This window comes from Solanum stenotomum, chromosome 3, assembly GCF_019186545.1.
Source record: "Solanum stenotomum isolate F172 chromosome 3, ASM1918654v1, whole genome shotgun sequence".
Lineage (NCBI taxonomy): Eukaryota > Viridiplantae > Streptophyta > Magnoliopsida > Solanales > Solanaceae > Solanum > Solanum stenotomum.
In genome coordinates this window covers 15,040,488-15,061,845 of record NC_064284.1, presented here as the reverse complement: position 1 = coordinate 15,061,845, position 21,358 = coordinate 15,040,488, and the positions used below count along the sequence as shown (strand labels likewise).

At 35.0% G+C, this 21,358-nt stretch overlaps 1 protein-coding gene across 1 annotated transcript; it reads right to left on the bottom strand.

Moving 5' to 3' along the window:
• Positions 1 to 3,345: 3,345 nt before the first annotated feature.
• LOC125858466 (3-oxoacyl-[acyl-carrier-protein] synthase 3 A, chloroplastic-like) lies at positions 3,346 to 20,076 on the bottom strand. Its single transcript, XM_049538255.1, has 9 exons — positions 19,636 to 20,076; positions 19,003 to 19,167; positions 18,308 to 18,456; positions 17,055 to 17,191; positions 15,798 to 15,903; positions 11,885 to 12,003; positions 5,367 to 5,431; positions 5,066 to 5,288; positions 3,346 to 3,855 (listed from the first exon to the last, which is right to left on the bottom strand). The coding sequence occupies exons 1-9, from the start codon at positions 19,743 to 19,745 to the stop codon at positions 3,634 to 3,636; spliced, it is 1,296 nt and encodes a 431-aa protein (XP_049394212.1). The 5' UTR covers positions 19,746 to 20,076; the 3' UTR covers positions 3,346 to 3,633.
• Between the last annotated feature and the right edge of the window lie 1,282 nt (positions 20,077 to 21,358).

Sequence of the window (21,358 nt, the reverse complement as noted above, 5' to 3'; positions counted from 1 at the left end):
TCTTAAAAAATCTGAGGGTTATTTGCAACAGTTGATTAAGTTCAAAATTTAACGAAATATGAGGTACCATATAAGAAAGAGTTGGTGAACAAATTGTAGCAAATCATTCATAAATTCACATTCGTATTTTTTCTTATGATTTCCATGAGTTAACAGTGATGAAAAGTTGTGGGAAAGACAATAATAATAAACAAATATGAAAAATGTCACATGATTTGGGTAAGATATTTCTTCTTTGGTTTTTTATTTTTTAGTTTTTTTACCCTCAAATGAAACAGTTTCTTTCTGATTTTGCTAAAACAACGTGCATCAACGTAGTCCATTGAATCATTAGTTTTGATGTTAAATCCACTATTTCAAAAATAGTTTTTCACTTTACTTATAATATGATAATATAGACATGATAATAATTATTTTTTAATAGATATGTAAGTAAAAATGAACGAAGAAAGTAAAGTGTTGGTGACAAGAGATTTTAATCAAATGGAGCACTATAGTGAATATAGCATGAACATATATTTTTGTCTTCCTTCTTCATTGGCTATGTATCGTTCCATATATTTTTTTCCCTATTATTTTGTGTTCATTTTAATTTGAGAAAATTTTATGTCACAAGATACACTCCTTGTTAACTATACAAAAATAGATAAGAAAATAGTGATTGATCATAAAATAATCTCAAATTAAATTAAAGATTCTATAAACAATACTTTAAATTTTATTCATCTATTAATTTTTATTATTGAAAAAGTTTAATAATTTATATCACGATATAATTTCTATAAGATACTAGATACTTTCATTAGGCAACAACTATATGATATGTATGTGGCATGAAAAAGGAGAAGACTACAATTCTACAAAGATACGGTAGAAACTTAAAGAAATGAAATATTTTTTACCAAAGGTGATGTTGTTCATATATTAAAATTAAATTATGCTACTGAAATATATATGTATATATAAAACAAAGAATTGGTCAAGCTAAATAATTGACATACACTCAAACCTCAATTTAACCATCATTCGTTATAACAATAAAATATCTTCTTTTTTTGTAAAACTGCCTCTCTGTGATAGTCTAACTCAAATATTAATTGGTAAAAGATAGATTACGTATAAAGATAAAATATTGAAATATTTATGGTAATCCTTATTAGTGTCATGCACATACTAAATTTCAAGTATGAATATTTAAGAGAAAATTATACTTAAATGTTGTCCATCATTTATGTTCATAACCTCAAAAGGAAAGACTATTGGTGACATTTTTGTATTGATATTTTTTTTAAAAATTTGTTGGATATATTTGTTTACAAATTGAGTGAAGTAAATAATAATACTACTAAAGAAATGGCAAGTTCTCCCCATATATAAACTTTGAATGTATTTTGAAATATTTCAATAATATATGGTCATTTTGATCTCAAAATACAAGTAATTTTATCACAAACTATATTAATCATTTAAAAGCACCTGTCCTATGTTTTTAAAATTATAATTATTTACTAAAAAACTTTAATTTAGTAATATTAATTATATTTTATAAAATTGTATACTATATATACGATACACACATGCAATGCACATGCCGTGAAACTAGTCGACTCAAATATAGCAAATTCAAATATCCAAAAAATGTGGAAGGGAATAAGAACAACAAACTAGTGCAATAATCAAAACATAGTAAACAATTGTCGATATTGAATATCAAAAGTAAGAACTACAATAACACGACTAGTGCAAAGCAAAGCAGTGCATTATATATATGTAAGAAACTGTAATAACAACTGCAAGGTGTAGTCACCCAAACACATGAATGGGTGATATCAGATATCAAAAGCCAAAGAATATTTGGATAGGCTAAAACTACAATCGACGCATTGCTCTATACTACCACCAAGCCAAATATATGAATAGACTAGTAAATAGTTATAAGACAACTCTTAACTACCTACTATCCTTTATACTAATTTGGGACCTTTATAACCTCTTATGTCTTATCTAAGGCCATGTCTTCGGTAAGTTGAAAATGTGTCATATCCTATTTAATTACATCTCCCTGATACTTTTTTCGGCCTACCTCTACCTCTCCTTGAACCCACTATATTCATCCTCTCATCTCGTCCATTACTAAGATCGCTTCTACTTTGTCTTCTGAACCTGAGAGTTCTTGATGGCCAACATTCTGCTCCATACAACAAAGTCACTCTAACCATCACTTTATAAAACTTACATTTAACTTTTAGTGGTACCTTCTTGTCACACACAACACTGCATGCAAGCCTCCACTTCATTGTGTGACTTTAATTAATTTCAAAGTCCTACATATTAGAATAATAATTAATTTCTAATTGAGGAAAATAGTAAACGACAATTTGTCTATTGTAGAGTTTTTTAATTTAATGAAAGGAAAATTTTTCAATCAACATTTTCAAGGATCTTCATGCTTTGAATGTAGTGTAGATACATGAAACAAAAATCAATATTTTAAGATTTTTTCAATTCAGTAGGTTAACACAAAAAGAAAAACATGCATTCATTTGTTAGACGATGAAGGTATATATATGTCATTTATAACAGTAGGTTAACACAAAAAGAAAAACACACATAATTTGTAAGATGACGAAGGTATATATACATCATTTATAACAGTAGGTTAACCCAACATGCATCATTTGTTAGACGACGAAGTTATAAAATGACAATGATATATATATATATATATATACACACACCACTTTTTCAATGAAGGATATAGCTTCTATATCGAAAAGTTAAAGGGATATATTTTTCCATTTTCCCTATAATATATTTGATGGTCGCCAAAAATAATTACATTATACATTTTTCAACCATTAATTTTGTAGACGGTTATATAGTGTAAAAATCACAAAATGTAACTAAACATTAATAACGGAAAGAAAAGTGGATTTTGCTGTTGAATTTTACTTGAAAAGAGATGAACTAGTTAAATGTGACTGGAGCTTTGACTAAAACTTGGGTTGGGGGAGGGGGGTGCCAATATGTATCAATTTTTCTTCTTTTTTTTTTCCTTCTCTAAGAATCTGACTTTTCAAAATTTGAAATTACAAATGCATGATAAATCATCATGTCTTTAAAGTATTCTTAACGCTTGTTCAATATCACACATTACTGTATGACTGTATTGTATCATACAGGTTTACTTCGAACCTGAAACAAATTTTCACTGTGATGCCTAGAGGGCTCGACCGCGTTTTTTTCAGAATTATACCAAAGATGGTACAAGCTAGGGAGTAGTATATCATGAACATTATGCCAATAGACGTCTCGGATCCAAATCTGAATGTCAATCTGGATTAAAATGTTAACATTAACATCAATGGGGACAAAATGTTGATAATTTATTGATGTTAGGAAAAAATAATACAGAAGAAAATCAGAGAGACAAAAAGGGGATTCTGCCAATGAAGCCTACACCACAATCAGCTACTAATAAACAAAAAAAGCATAAGGGAAATGCAACCTTATCATTTCTTCTTTCCATCTATGTTTGAGATCTATTCATATGTTGAGGCTTGAGAGGTTTCTTCCCTATTTGATTACTGCAGAATCCAGATGTGAGACCAGACCCAAACTTCACAGCAGCATTTAGCCCCATCTGAGTATTGCAGATCCCCACGTAAGGCCAGCACCAAATCCAGCAGCAGCAATGACATGACCTGCCTGCACTTTCCCACTTCGAACAGCTTCATCCAGTGCCAAGGGTATCGATGCAGCACTCGTATTGCCATAATTTGCCAAATTTGATATGACATGTTCTGATGGCACCTCCAAACGTGTTGCTACTGCATCAAGAATCCTTTGATTTGCCTGCATGTAGCCATTCCTGATAAGTTGCTTCACTGAAGTTGACGCAGGATGGTAACTCGAAAGAAGCATTAAGAAACTTCCCGCAAATTATCTCCAGTTGTATTTGCCATTAAATAGTAAGAAAATCTTTTAAAATGAACGTCAGACTCAAAATGCTCACAGATTTACTCATGTTATATTGAACATGAAATGAGTTTCTACATCAATAAAGCAATTAGAAAGAGAATACCGTCTATCATTAAAGATGAATCAAGGGTCAAACTAGTAAAGCAACCGGGAATATAATTATGTACTAACCATATTGTGCTTTTACAAACACATGCCAAATTGCAGCTTTGTCAATAAGCAGCTTACTCTTTTCTTTCTTACTTCTCGTTTTGATTTTTTTTTATACTCTTAACTTCTTCTTTATAAAGATATTTTGCTACTCCTAACTTATTTTTTGTTCTTTAATATAAACACTTCATTTTGTGATGCATGTGAAATTTATGGGGTCACTTTGGTCCCCAAGTATGTGAATTGACGACGAATTTCAAAAATAATGTGTCTCGCCTGAAAAAAATGAGGCAGCAAAGTGTTCTTTAATCCAAGTAACTAAAGCAACTTGAAGATGAGAATATATGCATAACTTTTCTATATATTGTTCCAACTCGGACTCAAAAAAGAAAACATGGGGAAAAGAGTAGGACAACCATGTTCTTATTATCTTGCTCTGGCAGCATAATAATTATGTATATTTTAGTCAAACGTATGTGGTTGTTATACTTGTTCTTTTGTTCTGCATTTCTCAGGCAATAATCACACATCCACTAGCTTAGTAAAATAACTTTAATCCCAATCTCATATGCTTTGTTTGATAGGATATAGAGTAATAGTTGAGTTGAATTTGAAGAGTAATATAAGTAAAGGTCTATGCCTTAGGCACATAAGCAGTTCTTCATTTAACTGTCGGAAGTTCCTCCTGTTAACAACTGCCCCTGGCCGCCCACAAACATGATCTGGCCTTTACCCAACCAAATATCAGCTTTGAGAAAAACATATAAAATTAGAGAACAGGAGGATGGGAATCACAAGTATCAGTGCATTTTGTCACTAATCATTCATAAATGTATTTCATTCAGTCAAAAACATAACAGCTTCTAAGAGAAGGTCATTAATCTATATTTAGGTTTGACTAACTCAGTCAAATTTGTATCCCAGAAATCCATACCTGGTGGAGAAGCAGCCAATCAATTTTGGACCTAGGAAGACCTGCGTTCTCTAAAGCTGCTTCTATTGATTGTGGCACAGCACGAACAGCAAATCTAAAGACCTCTTTACCATTCATCTGAATGCAAGAGTAAGAGGAACCTGTTGGTGGAAAACCAAAAGCAGAACCATTTGTACCAAACGCTTTATCTGTTTCATTATCTTTGATCGAAGCATTCAAGTGCCTGAATATGAAAACACTCATTTAGTGGCCCTCTAAAAAAGAAATCAGGGGAAATATTCCTAACTATGATAATAAATACCTTTGACCTTCACCATCACTATGCAAGTCAAAACCAAATAAACCATCTTCTCCAATATCACAGGCCTACAAGAGTGGATTTATATAAATTTTGAGAAACTTAAATGTGCAAATTAGCATTGAGCATGGTCAATAGCTAGCAACAACAGAACAAAAAACAAGGCATCAAGAACATGAGTTAATACAAGAAGAAGATGCAACATCAGACATCTACACTAAGGAATAACACTCCTCAATCAATAGTGCATCTACGTTATATTTCAAGCTATGAAGTATATCAAGAGTATATAGTAGTGAAGAAGCTTAGATTGACTGAAGACCTCAACTAGTTATTGATTTGCAAAAATGCAAGAGCAATATCTGTTCTTTCGTTGATTAGACACCTTCATTTCATTATTGAGCCTATACTGATCTTGCCCTCGGTGATCCATCTTTGTGCACAGATGAGTAGGCTCAGACATACCAAAAAGAAATATCCATTTAGTATGTTGAATCATTTAAAAATGAGCGTTAGGTTGGGAACTGGTTCTTAATTGACCGTTTCAAACTTAATGCCAAACCCAATCAAATTGCAGGTCAGACGGTTATACCACAGAGTCACAGATAACAGCATGAGGAATCCTTGTCTGACTGAGACCAAGGGGGGGGGCCTCTAACCTACTTATCTGGGTTCTGACCTATAAATACACAACACATAGTCATCACGAACTCAACACACCAACCAAAACAAGGTTAACTGGATGGATTAAACTTATTAAGAGAGAAAAAGGGAAAAAAGAAAAAGTGTGAGATCAACTCCACCGACCACGCCTGACCTTACTGGCGTGAAAAAACATTGAGGCATTTCCAGCCGCCAGCTTGAAAGGTTGGCCCCACAATCGCAAACCACTGCCTTTAGGCTTTAACCCGCCCTTTTCTCCAATAATAAAATAAAATATTTATTACTCCACCATCAACATTCCCTCCACACATTGTACTGCTCCTACCACCACGACCAATCATTCCCACAATTCTTGGCTAGTTCAAACAGTTCTGGTCCTCCTTGGTTTTCAACCAATTTTATTTGTTGTAATCCACTTACTAACAGCGGAGTGGAGAAAATAATGAATCAAACTGTCTTATAATCCCCAGTCACAATTTTCAGGAATTCCTTCTGTCCAATCACCCTTGTTTAGAACTTGTATTCTCTTTGGTACAAATAGAAGATGTGTAAATAAAAAGGTAGACTTGAGCTTTGTGGAAGTGGTTTTTAACATTTGACAGAGAAATAGACTGCGGAATAAGATTATTGAATAATTTCATTCATATCTTTCTATGTCATGTACATGGCTTTATATATACATAAAAGATTGTGGAATAGAATCACCTAAATCTTTACATTAAGAGAAAGAATCAGAAATATGATATTCTAGATTACCACAATTATACTAAGATCTTAGAGGATCATATCTTGATATGAAGAATATCTTCTCATCTTAGAGGATCACATCTTTGATGACAAGAATATCTTCTTGGAAATCCTCCATCAGCCAACACTCCCCCTCAAGCGGGTGAATGGATATCTTCCATTCCTAGCTTGCTTATTAGATCTTGAAACATATTGTTTGGCAATCCTTTTGTTAAAACATCAGCAACCTGATCTTTTGTAGATACAAATGGCGTACAAATGAGTCCGTTATCTAATTTCTCCTTAATGAAATGTCTGTCTACCTCAATATGCTTAGTGTGATCATGTTGTACAGGATTATGAGCTATACTTATTGCTGATTTATTGTCACAATATAGCCTCATAGGTCCTTCCCATCTTATCTTCAAATCATCAAGGATTATCTTTAGCCATAACTCACAAACTCCCATCGCCATGGATCTAAACTCAGATTCTGCACTTGATCTAGCTACTACATTTTGTTTTTTACTCCTCCAAGTCACCAGATTTCCTCCTAAGAAGGTGCAATATCCAGAACTTGACCTTCGATCCACTAATGAACCAGCATAGTCCGCATCTGTATAAGCTTCTAAAACCATGTTTCCTCCTCTTTTGAATAATATTCCTTTTCCTGGACTTCCTTTAAGATATTGTAGAATCTGGTTGACAGCTTGAAGATGCATTTCTCTAGGATTATGCATAAATTGGCTAACAACACTTACAGCAAATGCAATGTCCGGCTTTGTATGGGACAAGTAAATCAATTTCCCTACAAGCCTTTGATACAAGCCTTTATCTACCACTGAATCTTCTGGAGCATTGCACAATCTATGATTGTATTCAATTGGTGTAGCCACTGGTTTACACCCTAATTTTCCTGTTTCTTTCAACAAATCAAGCACATATTTTTGTTGGGAAATAAAGATTCCTTGTTTTGAGTGTGCCACTTCGATTCCCAAAAAATACTTTAATTTCCCAAGCTCTTTGATGTCAAATTCCTTGAGTAAACACTTCTTCAAATTTTGTATCTCCTCTGAATCATCACCTATTACTATGATGTCATCCACATAAACCAACAATGCTGTCACTTTTCCTATTTTTGAGTGTCGTATGAACAAGGTGTGGTCTCCTTGACTTTGTCGATACCCTAGCTTGATCATAACCTTTGTAAATCTTCCAAACCATGCACGAGGTGATTGCTTTAATCCATAGAGTGCCTTCTTCAGTCTACACACCATTCCCTTCTTGCTTTCAAAAGCAGGTGGCACCTCCATATAGATCTCCTCATCTAAGTCTCCATTTAAAAAGGCATTTTTTACATCAAATTGTTGTAGGTTCCAATTAAAAACTGCAGCCAATGATAATAAAACTCTCACTGTATTCATTTTTGCCACTGGGCAAAAGTCTCCAACTAATCAATTCCATAGGTTTGTGTATAACCCTTTGCTACCAAACGTGCTTTATATCTTTCTATGGACCCATCTGACTTATATTTCACAGTAAACACCCATCTGCACCCGACCAACCTTTTTCCTTTTGGTAATTCCACAATATCCCAAGTTTTGTTTTTCTCCAATGCTTCCATTTCTACCTTCATAGCTTTCTCCCATTCTTTATTTCCTAATGCTTCAGACAAATTTCTGGGGATAGGAATTGTGTGGAGGTTACAGAGAAAAGCTTTATGACTTGGGGATAGATTTTGATATGTCATGGAGAGGCTCAAAGGGTGTTGTGTGCAAGTTCTGGTTCCTTTTCTGATTGCAATGGGAAGGTCAAGGACATTAGGTTGGTTAAATTCTTCTTCATGATCAGTTTGGTTTGGTGTTTCTGACGGTTCAACAAGTTCAGGATGGGTATCAGGAGCAGTAACCTGTGGAGATGATTGCAACCGAGTAGTTTGATCAGTTAGTCTCTTTCTTCTGGAATATACCTGCAATGGTAGATTATTTTCTAGAATTCCATTATCTATATTTGGATTAGGAGACTCAATGGGTTCATTTGGATTTAGAGACTCAGGTGACTGTAGAAATGGTGACTCAGGCAAGGATTTGGCACGACTAGAAATGGACAAATCAAATAGTGACAAGTCTAGAGGTTCCTTTCCCTTCAGTGACTCCCCCTGATTGTAAGAATGATTAAAAAAGGATTCACTCTCATCAAATGTGACATCTGCGGAAACAAAGAATTTCTTTGATGATGGTTGATAACACTTGTAACCTTTTTGAGTAGGAGAATATCCTATGAAAACACACTTAAGAGCACGTGGGTCTAATTTGCCTCTATTTTGAGAATGAATATGAACATAGGCAACACTTCCGAAGATTCTAGGAACCAATTTATTGGAAATTTCAAAATTTGGAAAGAAATTCCTAAGAGTATCAAGCGGACTTTGAAAGTTCAGAATTCTTGATGGCATTCTGTTACTAAGATGTGCAGCAGTTAGGACAGCTTCCCCCCAATACTGTTTTGGCACCTTTTTGTGAAACAATAATGATCTAGTAATGTCAAGTAACAGACCATTTCTTCTCTCTGCTATCCCATTTTGTTGAGGAGTATTGACACATGAAGATTCATGAATAATTCCCTCTTTTTGGAAGAAAACAGAGAGGTTTTGATTGAAGTAGTCCTTGGCATTATCGGATCGAAATCTTTTAATTGGCACATCATATTGGGTTTTGATCATATTAAAAAAGGTAGGAAGAATTTGACTGACATCTGATTTTTGCTTTAGCAAATAGATCCACGTAACTCTTGTACAATCATCAATGAATGACACAAACCATCTAGCACCAGAAATATTAGGAATGGGAGAGGGTCCCCAAATATCACTATGAATAAGAGAGAATGGAGTTTGACATCTTTTGTGACTAATTGGAAAGGAAGTACGTTTGTGTTTTGCAATTTCACAATCATCACAATGAAAAGACTCAACAATCAAATCTTTGAACAAAGATGGGAACATCCTTTTGATTACATAAAAGGAAGGGTGACCTAACCGACGATGATAAAGCCATACTTTCTCTTTATTGGACATGATAGATTCAGACAAGAATGAACTAGACAAGGAATTCTTAGATATATATTCACCATTGTGGAAATCCAAACAATAAAGACCACCTTTCTCACTAGCACGCCCAATCATCTCCTTCGTGTTCTGTTCCTGAAATAAGCAATATGAAGGGAAGAAAGTTACTTGGCATTTGGAATCTTTGGTGAGTTTCTGGATAGAAATGAGATTTGCAGATAACTTTGGGATATGAAGGACATCTTTAAGTATCAAGGATTTTCCAAGTGGTATGTCTCCTTGCCCAGCTACAGTAATAACTGAACCATCAGCTATAGTTATTTTTTTATAGCTAGGACAAGGGGAATATGATATGAAGAGATGAGAGAGACTAGTCATGTGATCAGTTGCCCCGGAATCAACCACCCACGTTGGAGAAAGTTTGTCTGAGACATTAGTAATAAAAGAGTAAGAAATACCTGTGAAGGCCAATGAACAACTACCTGTTGAAGCTGAATGTTGCAAATCTCCAATTGAAACTGTAGAGTTATTCTCTACGGTTGCAGAAACATTTTCAGAGACTGGAATATTTGCGGCAGTACCATTTTCAGACATGGTTTGGGCAGATAAAGATAGCAAAATGGGATTTTTCAAGATAGGATGAATAAAATTGGCCAGGAATAAGCCTAAAGCTTTGATACCATGCGGAATAAGATTATTGAATAATTTCATTCATATCTTTCTATGTCATGTACATGGCTTTATATATACATAAAAGATTGTGGAATAGAATCACCTAAATCTTTACATTAAGAGAAAGAATCAGAAATATGATATTCTAGATTACCACAATTATACTAAGATCTTAGAGGATCATATCTTGATATGAAGAATATCTTCTCATCTTAGAGGATCACATCTTTGATGACAAGAATATCTTCTTGGAAATCCTCCATCAGCCAACATAGACAATTACATCTGGAAGGAGAAGAGGTTAACACACACAGCTGCCCAAGATGGCTGCTACGCTTGGAGAGGGGGAGGGAGACAGCAATAGGGAGTCACTTCATTGGTCATAACCTTAGGTACAATCTGGATGGGTTCTTTGAAGGAATTTCAGTTGCAACATGAATGTTTCAGAATAACTGTAGAGTGTAAGGTTACAGCAAGTTTCAATTTCCTCTTTTCTTTTGTTAACCATGGTAAGCACAGAGCAATTGACCAACAACACCGCATAGGATTCAACCTCTAGACTGAACACCAGGCAAAAAAATTCCAGTAAAGTTACCCTTATCTCAAAAAAAATAAAAATTCCAGTATGTGACAGTGAAGTTTGTGTATATTGTTTGGACGAATAATCGGGTGAAGTAGATCCATGGGTCAGTTTTCTTAACAGCCGAGAAATCCTTGAGGGGTAGTGGTGCACGGTTCGAATCTCAGGGGATAATGGGCTGGTCCCTCTACTTTTCTCCACTTAAGCATGGTTCGAATACGTGACATGTGCTGTTCCAGACATTGCACTCTCACCACTAGACCAATGCCTAGAGATGGTCCATGGATAAGCATTTCAAGAATAAGAAATTTTGAAAATGTCAGAAAAGACAAAACACAGGAAGTATCTCATAGTCAATGTTTTTTTTTGAGAAATGAAGCCGGAGGAATTTCAAATGATTTAGTACATAGCGCCTACAACTCCCGACATACGAAAGCAAAACTAAGAAAACCAACTTTGAGCTATGTAATGCTTGCATACACTCTATTGTGTATTAAGGTGGGTATTACAAATACCATGGACTTCTAGGTATTAGCAATGCAATGGTTTTAATACATGCATTAGCATGATTAAAGACCCAATTGTCAAACCCTATTTTACATCTTTTCCACCATAATAGTGGAGGGCATCTTTGTAAATAAATTTTCAATGCATGCTATTTTTAATGCATCAAACCAAACAATGCATAAAAATAATCTATGTATAATTGATACAAGCATAACTAATCCAAGCATTACTAATACACTCTATTTAGCATTATTCTTATACACTCTACCAAACGACCCTAATTGATTCGTAAATTCTCCTTTATCATACCTGAACCACTACAGCACCAGCAGCATCACCAAAGAGAATACATGTCCCTCTATCTGTCCAGTCAACATAGCGAGATAGAGCATCAGCCCCTATAACAAGAACATTTTTAAAGCCACCACCTGCAAGACGGCAGAATTTCAATACTCAGCAGAGCATATATTTACGAATATATAATTCAATATATTGTAGTTATGCTGGTATTGACAATTCAATAATATTTCACACTGCAAAAAATAAAATTTTAGGCCACTACTCACTAAATCATATCCTCGAGAGATTTATCCAAGAAGTTAATAATTTTCAGTGTCGTTACTATATTCCAATTCTTTATCTAGAAAAGTTTTTCTCTTATTTGTCTTTCACTTTTTAGTATCCACAAATTGCGTGACCTCAAGTTTCAACTTTACTTTTCAGGTTGACGATAATGACCTATCATTTTTTTCACGTAACTTATGATACTGAACATAAGCAGGCCTTTGTTAGACTTACTTATTAATAACATTTAAGATCATCGACTAAAACCCCACTGGTGGGATTACACTGGGTATGTTGTTGTTATTATCCACTAAAGGGCCATCTCAATCTCCAATTAGGTATAGAACACTAAACATCTCCCTCCAGTTCTAGAACTCTACACTAAGAATAAGAGAGTTCATCAATAACCCAGAAATGAGGTATTTAAAACTGACTAATAAAAAAACTCAGGCATTTGCTTGTTCTCTTTTTGCAAGGAGTGACGACTTTAAATTTTGTTCACATAGTTTCTATTAGTCAGATAGTGTAGTTTCTACTTGTCTCAAAACCATCTATGTGAACTAGACGATTCTAGCTGGGTCCAAGAAATTGAATGGTGAAAGCATAGGACAAAAGCCTATCACATCGGCCATGTTTAAGCACAAGTCCAAATTCAAGTAAAAAATCAGCACTTGAAAGAAAGGGTTGACATAAAAAAAACACTAGGTAGCGTCGGTATTTAAGTGGAGAAGGGTAAAGGGATGGGCCCAACATCCATCGAGTTTCAAACCGTGCGCTATTGACTCTCAGAAATCCTGGTTACAAAAAAACATTGGTTAGGGTCTGGAGCATTAAGGGAAGAAGTGTGGCCAGGCTGCCACAGGCAGGACCAAGTAGCCATCCATTGGTGTTGTTTCCACAGTTCTTGCTGGTCAAGCTATTTTGTGTTTCTGGAATATTGATTGTTCCTGAATCCTCAAGAAACATTAAACATGCAGATCAGATACAGCTAGAAAATTGATAACATGGAATGTGAATTTGGTCCACCTAAAACTGTTAAACATTCTTAATTCATTCAATGCAAGTTTTGGAGCTCCCACGACATATGAAGGCAATTATGAAAAAAAAATGATGAAACACTTCAAGTTATGTTACTTTTACAAGTGAGAAAACACTTGCTTCAAGAAAACTCATCATGGAGTTAATCTTACGTAGGGAATCTTAAAGAAAGTCAAGTACAGTAAAATAGGAAATCTTAAATTTCTGCGAGTACAGTAAAATTTTCAGTATTAATTAATGGTACCCCTTCTGGTTTCTTCCACTCTGAAAGATGATTAAGGCAGGGAGATCCTCTTTCCCCTTTCCTTTTTACACTTGCTATGGGAGGATTGAGTGATATGTTGAAAAAAGCACAGTTAAACAATATGATCAAGGGTTTCTGGACGAATGATAGTGATATTTTGGGCTTAAATATCTCCCACTTACAGTATGCAGATGACACTTTAGTGTTCTGTGGTGCAGAGAAAGAGCAACTAAAGCATCTAAGGGTTTTATTCTGTTCGAAGCTATTTCCGGATTACACATAAACTGGGGCAAAAGTTGTCTACCCAGTGAATGAAGTTCCAGATATCAATAGTTTGGCTGGTATCCTAGGAGGCAAAGTGGGACTGTGGGAGAACTACCCACTACCTATCTAGGGATGCCTCTAGGAGCAAAAAGTAAATCCAAGAATATTTGGAATGCAGTGGTGGAAAAATGTGAAAGAAGTTGGTAAATTGGAGAAGCCAATACCTATCTTTGGGTGGAAGATTGACTTTAATCAATAGTGTGCTTGATGCTATGCCAGCTTACATGATGTCATTATTTCTTTTGCCAGGGTGTGTCTTAAAGAAGCTAGACTCCATCAGGAGGAACTTTTTATGGCAAGGAAATGGAGAGGGGGAAAAGAAGCATCACCTGGTGAAACGGGATGCTGTCATCAACAACAAAAAAGGAGGAGGAATGGGCATAAAGCACCTCAAAGTAAAGAATCAGAGTATTCTCTTGAAGTGGCTATGGAGGTTTGTCTCTGGAGAACAGAGTTTGTGGAAAGAAGTTATAGCTTCCAGATATACAATGGAAGACCTATGGATAACTAAGAAGCTACAAGCCCATATGGGATAGGTTTATGGAAAACAATCAGGATCCAGTGGCCTAAAATATGGAGAAATTCAAGGATTGAAATAGGAAACGGAAGGAGGACATCATTCTGGAATGATGTGGGGGTTGGTCAATACCCCTTGAAACAGTTATACCCTGTGATCTACAATCTGAACCAACAGAAGGAGGCAGCAGTAGCAGATGTCAGGGACAACCAAGGATGGAACCTCTCTTTCAAGAGAAGGTTGAATGACTGGGAAATAGACAACTTCACAGATTTCTTCAATTCTTTGGAGCAGACCAATAACCTTAACACAAATGAAGACAGTCTAAAATGGTTGAGATCCAAAAATGAGAAATTCACAGTAAAATCAGCTTTTACTTACAGACACCTTGATAGGTCAGCTGCAATGCTCTTTTTCATGGCCTTGGAAGATGATATGGAAGGTAAAGATACCACACAAGGTGGCTTGTTTCACCTGGTTGGTAGCCAGGCAAGCAGTATTAACTCAGGACAATCTAATGAAAAGGAGAAGGGAATTATGCTCCAGGTGCTTTTTTTTTGTGAAAGAGACAACAAACCATCTCTTCAGTCACTTTAGAGTGACACTGAAACTGTGGCATCTGTTTTTTAACTTAAGGGGTATCAGTTGGTCCATGTCAAGGCATACATCAGAAGCCCTAACAGCATGGAATAGAGAAGGAAACATGTCAGCCCATAAGGAGAGATGGAAGATTGTCCCTGCTTGCATCTGGTGGACAATATGGAAGGAAAGGAACCAGAGATGTTTTGAAAACAAGAGCATCCCTTTCCAGAGCTTGAAATTGAATTGCCTTATAACCTTTTATTTTTGGTGTAACTTTGTACTCCCCAGTAAGGTGGAGGATATTACTCAATTTTTAGATAGTTTCGGAGGAGTATAGGTGATAGATTATTTGGTTTTGCTAACTTTAAACTCCTAATGTAATTACTACTGAAATACACTATTGGTGTATTTTGTCTATAAAATGTTAACATTCTCAAAAAAAAAAAAACAGTCAAGTAATCAGAACAAGCTTTCTGGGAAAATGGTACTGGAAAGCCTCTAATAGTCATAACTCATAACTTCCCAGTTACAACTTGACAGCATATGCTAAGTCATTCTTTAAAAATTACACTCAAATGTTCTCCCTCCCTCCTCTCTACCCCACAAAGAGGTCTGCATACATCTTACCTTCCCCAAACCCCACTTGTGTTATTACACACAGAAAATGTGTACCTACCAGTATTATGATAGAAGCATTATTCTTTCACTGAGAAGTGTCATAATCTTTGTCTCCTGTATGTTCAGTTGTCTTCCATAACTTAATCATCTCCAACTAATCATCCAAAATCTTGCTCAAGAATCTAAGACAATGCAAATTGTTTTATCGTTTGACCTCAATTACAGATCACTTGAGGTATATCCAACAAAAGATGATTACCTGGTTCAATTAATCCCTCTATGGCAAAGTTTACAAAGAACTTACGCATCAAAAAAAAACTTTTACAAAATTCTACCTCTGATATAGCAAGCAGCAGATACCAAACCCAACATGAACCCGCTACAAGCAGCTGTAATGTCGAAAGACAATGGATTGCTTTTGCAGCCAAGTGCTCTTTGGATCTGAGGAAAGAAGTACCAAAAAAGAATGGATAGAGTCCCCAAGAAAATTCTGAAGAGAACATGATTAAATGTATAATTTGACGGTGCAGCAACTTAGTTAATTTGGGTCGGCAGTATAAATCAGAATTAAAAAGTCAGTCAGTTGGAAATGCATGATATAATTAAAGCATTAGAAAAGATAAGAACCAAAACAATTTGAATAATCAAACACGTTCTTTGCAGGGCACAGAAATCTATTGCGAGTATTTAGAAAGACAGATTAGCTGTAACAACACCATTGCCGGCCAGTCACTTGTGACCAGCAAAACCAAGCATTTAGCTCAAAGTTGAACTTCTATATGGACTATCTGTCTGATGTAGGATGACAATGGCGGGAGAAGGGTCAAATTAATTTTCCTGAGGAGCAACCCTTTACCAAACTAAGTATCTTATCTTGTCAGGAAAAAACATGCAAAGATGATGGATCATCTATCAAATGCCCTTTCAATTTTGGGGCACTTCAAACCTTTTACCACGCTAACAATACAGCTCTCATTACATCATAAATGTACTTTCTTTGTTTTACATAATTTCAAGGGAAATGCATGGGGACACTCAATTATAACAAGGCCCAAATAAATAAAGAGTTGCCCTTGGCCTTTGATGAAACACAATTAATTTCAGAAGTTGTCAATCATTCTTCACTATATTGTATCATATGCATATGAATGAGTAAATGCATAATTAACAATAGTATCATGCACACAGAACTAAAGGTGATTAGCTTCATTTAATTGTCTTAAAGGGTGATATCTTTATCAGTTATAATCCTAGTAAATGCAGGAGACAAGTTCATCAACAATATGTTGTGAATGGAAAAAAAGAAAAACTATACATAATGTGAATCAATTCCTAAGCATAAACTATGCTCTATGAAGTAGATATAGCAGAAGGCAAAGAGAATAAACGTCTAAACTCAAAAGCTCCATGGCAATGCATTCCATATTATCACTCTGGCTAACTCATGTTATGGGTGTGGAATAAAGAAAGCACTATTGCAGGTTCTTTCTGAACAGTCTGCTGAAGATGGGCTATACCGCTAGAAAAGTAATTTTTCTTGCAATATCGGTTGTATGGATATATAATGACACTATTCTTCTAGCAAGTTATACCTGTGGGGCACTACCAAAAAGATCCTCGGGAGTTGAACTGCATAGCAAAATTAGGTCAACATCATTAGGATCAACCTCTGCCATCTCAAGAGCTTTCCTTGCAGCCTCTGCAGCCAGATCTGTTAAACTGTCTTTGCCTGTAAAAACCACATATCAGATTAAGGCTGGTTTACATAAAATACAAAAAAGTTGATACATTTTTTCCATCTGAACAAGAATATAAGTATTTTACCCCCATTTCACAAAAGGCATTTCTGATTTTAAATCATTTATACTACAACCTATTAATGCATGGCTGAACTTTGCCAAGTCATTCGTGTGTATCCACAAAAATTTAAATGTTGACTCTTTTATTTTTGGAATAAATAAACAATTAGGCTATGTTCTACAAACATTCAAAAGGAAACAACAGAGAACACTGATACGTATCCTGATTCCTAAAAAATTTGATTCTATAGAAACATGTCAATCTAATCATAAGAGAACATAAATGTGTAGTGTGTATAGTAAAGTAAAGTATCAAAAGCTAATTGAAATTCTGAGAAAAGGACATAGAGGAAGTATTACAAAGAAATAGGATATCCAATCCACACATCACACTATGACCCTTTGGGAGTCTTTGGATAGGTACCTTTGCATAATGTGCTTGTACGGTTGTACCAACAGTCCTATATTATATTAGCAATACGCTTGATGCTTGGTACAATCATTTTACAAAGCCAATTTTTTTTGGCATTCACAATTTAATCTTAACTAGAATTACTTTTGATTTGACAATGGGCAGATTATCTTTTCTATGATACAAAATTTAGGCCAATAGGAGTTTCAAAAGCTCTAAATTTGAGCTTCTACTGAAGCGCTTCTTGATAAACTCTAGGAACTAAATGTACTTGTAATTATTCACCGAAGGTTAGAAGTATTTTCGAATGCTACTTGTTTTCTGGATGCACTCTACTCCTAAATGGAGCTAAAGTTTTCTTCTTCTTTTTTTTAACTGAAAAATTCCCCAAGGCCAACTGATGCACAGTTCAAAACTTGGTGGATAATGGGCCCACCCCTGTACCCTTTTCCACTTAAATACCAGGCTTATATTTGTGTGAGGGTTCAAACTCATGATGTGTATCCACACATCTGCGTCACTTACAACTAAACCAAAGCCTAAGGTGCTTAAGTATTACTATATTTTTTCCCCTAAAACATAAGACAACAGAATCCATCCAGTTAAAAAGTATCAAATCCAAAGAAAGACTTGCCTGAAAGAACTCTACGGTTACGAATTCCTGTCCGAACAGATATCCACTGATCATTAGTATCAACAATTTTTGCAAGATCATCATTGGATACATTTAGAGATGGTACTGCAGAGCCACATCCTACTAGTTTGCAGCCCCTGTTACCTAGCCTGCACAAGCAAATGAAATATTGAGGTTAAAATGAAGAAACACTGATTCAGCTGAATTCTCTGACACATACTTGAGCCTGCTTGTTAAAATCAGAGTTCTTTGTCAATATGTTAATGAAATGCACCACGACGGCACTCAAATATAACAAAAGTGGAAAGAAGTGAACCTAGTTGGAGCCCTTTTACTCCCTTTCTTTAGGTGAGTTTTTCTTTTTCATTTTCTCCGGTTGGAGCCGATGAGGGAGCTAGAAATTGGCATAACTTGATAACTTCCTCTACAGGCTCCTTTTGGTAAATAAGAAGATAAATCCCGAAGAAGAAATAAAAGGCCAAATTCTACAACCAGGCATAACTATCCACCAAAAAATGTGCTTTCTCAAAATATAATATATCGAAGCACCATTGTTCTGCCTTCTCACTAGCTCAATTTGCAGGTGTCCAACCATACTAAAAAGGCCATGTGATAATTACCAAGAATTACACGTGAGCAAATCTTTTTATTAAAATGTTTTGAAAAGAAATTCAGAAGGAGGTTCTTTACATTACCTCGATACTCGAGATTGATCCGTTGAAACCTTATCTGCACCTTCAACACTGCTGGAACACATAACGCTATTGAAGGTTCCATCAGAGAACGATTGCCTATCCTGATATATGCCTATAGATGGACAAAATCTCCTCCTTATAGCAGGCACTGCTGGTGTAAAGAACCTATATCATGGTCATTTGCATGTGTCGATAACTCAATAACCCTCGAACAATTAAGACTAAACAACATAACAAAACAAAAGCAGCAAATATGCTCAACATTTTGACTTGATGATGTAAAAAGAGAGAGAACAGAGTATGAGAAGATAAGATTGTTCGTAGACTTTATATATAACCAGGAGGGTAAGGAAAGAACTTACTTTTTTTTATAATAATAAAAAAAAATTAAATCTTTAGCAGTTATTATGGCAGTGGCAGAACAGATATAAATGATTCACACACTTCAATCAAACTAGTTCTGGATTGAAGCTTAGTTGTTGTGGTTACTACTAAATGCAAATATTTCGCTTTGTCAGAACAATCACAATCACATAAATGCACAGCCGCAAATCTTCCCTGTTTAGGGCTAATTCCAAATCTTTAGACAAATAAATCCTGTTCAGATCTTAGATCAGAGATAAGAGTACTTACAGAGTATGTCCTTGTTGCTGCCGTAAAGTACTAACTCCAACCCTCCTAAGTACTTGATGGCGGTGTTGCAGGGAAAATGTAGGACCAGCGGCAATGGTGGTGTTCGCCATTTGTTAATTCCTCAAACAAACAAACAAAAATTGGCTGTACCGATTGCTCTGCTTCACATGAAAATTCAAGAAATCGGAAACCCAGATAGGAAAAAAGGAAATTTAAGAGAGATAAAGATGGTGATGAGAAAAATGATGAGGAATAACAATGTGGGTGTCTTAAGTATTTCCGTCCATCTGTAGAATCGAAAGCTTTGGATTCCAGTTCATAGATATCTCCGTCCTCAGCTCAAACGTGGGTTCACGTCTTTGATAGGTTTGCGCATCTGTATTTCACTGCTTTTTCTTTTGAACTAACGATATTAATTAGGCAGAGCTATTATGAACCTGTGGCTTTGGGGACAACTGACTCACTAACTCTATTTGGTTTTGGTTCAATTTCGTTGGGGGCCGTCTCTAGACTTTTCCAGACTTTCCCTTTTTACGGAGCATCTCGACTGATTTCACGAGATATCATTTATTTATCAGTTTTTATCTATAACTATGATAGATGGGGAAAAAATTTCTTACAATACATTTAAACATTGTTTGGATGGTTGTTGCTATTATATCGTATGGATAGTTAAATACAATATTTGTTTTGATTGTTATTTATACTTTGTTTGGATTGTCATTATGTATCGTTTCATAATGTGTTTATTTATTGTGTTGTGTTGTATTGTATCGTACCATATTGTTTTAATGAATTTGGATAGACTGTATCGTTCTTTCTCATTACATATTGTCGCACGTCGATAATTTGAATAATAAACTGATCAGAAAAGTAGGGTATAGGGGGTAGAATTACTATGAAAAAGTAATGTAAAAGATAAAATATAATTATTAAATAATAAGTAAAGATTAAATGAGAAAAAAATATTAAGGTAACGACGCAATCACACAAAATTGATCGTTACATAAAATGAGTCTTTTCGTAGTTATAGATTTATTGATACGATAAATAAAAATTGGATAGACTGTATCGTTCTTTGTCGTTATATAATGTCACACATCGATAATTTGAATGATAAACCTACCAGAAAAGTAGGACGTGGGGGGTAGAATTACTATGAAAATGCAACATAAATGATATATTAGTATTATTAAATAATAAGTAAAGATGAAATGAAAAAAAAATATTAAGGTAACGACGCGATCACACCAAATCAACCGTTTTACAAAATGTTTCTTTTTCGTCGTTACCTAACAATAGATTTAAACGATATAATACAAAAATAAATATAAGTAACAGTCAAAACGAACATTGTATTTAAACTAACAATACAACGGGTAACAAGCATTCAAACAAGGTGTTAAATTTTATTGTATCATATCTTTAAATTCATCGTTAATGACGAAAAGTGGAGTAACATTTTGTGTGATGACTAATTTTGTGTGATTGCGTATTTACTTATTTTTCTTGTTGTTGTTTTGTCTTTACTTATGATTTAATAATCATATTTATTATTGGCATAATACATATATTGGACTCTAAACTTGGCTTCAAATTTTAACTTTGATCTCCAACTTTCATAGTGCACAAACAAGCACTTTAACTATCCAACTTTTAAATAAATAAACACGCGATTTTTGCAGCCAAAGAGCATGAAATGCAAATGCTCCAACGTGTATTA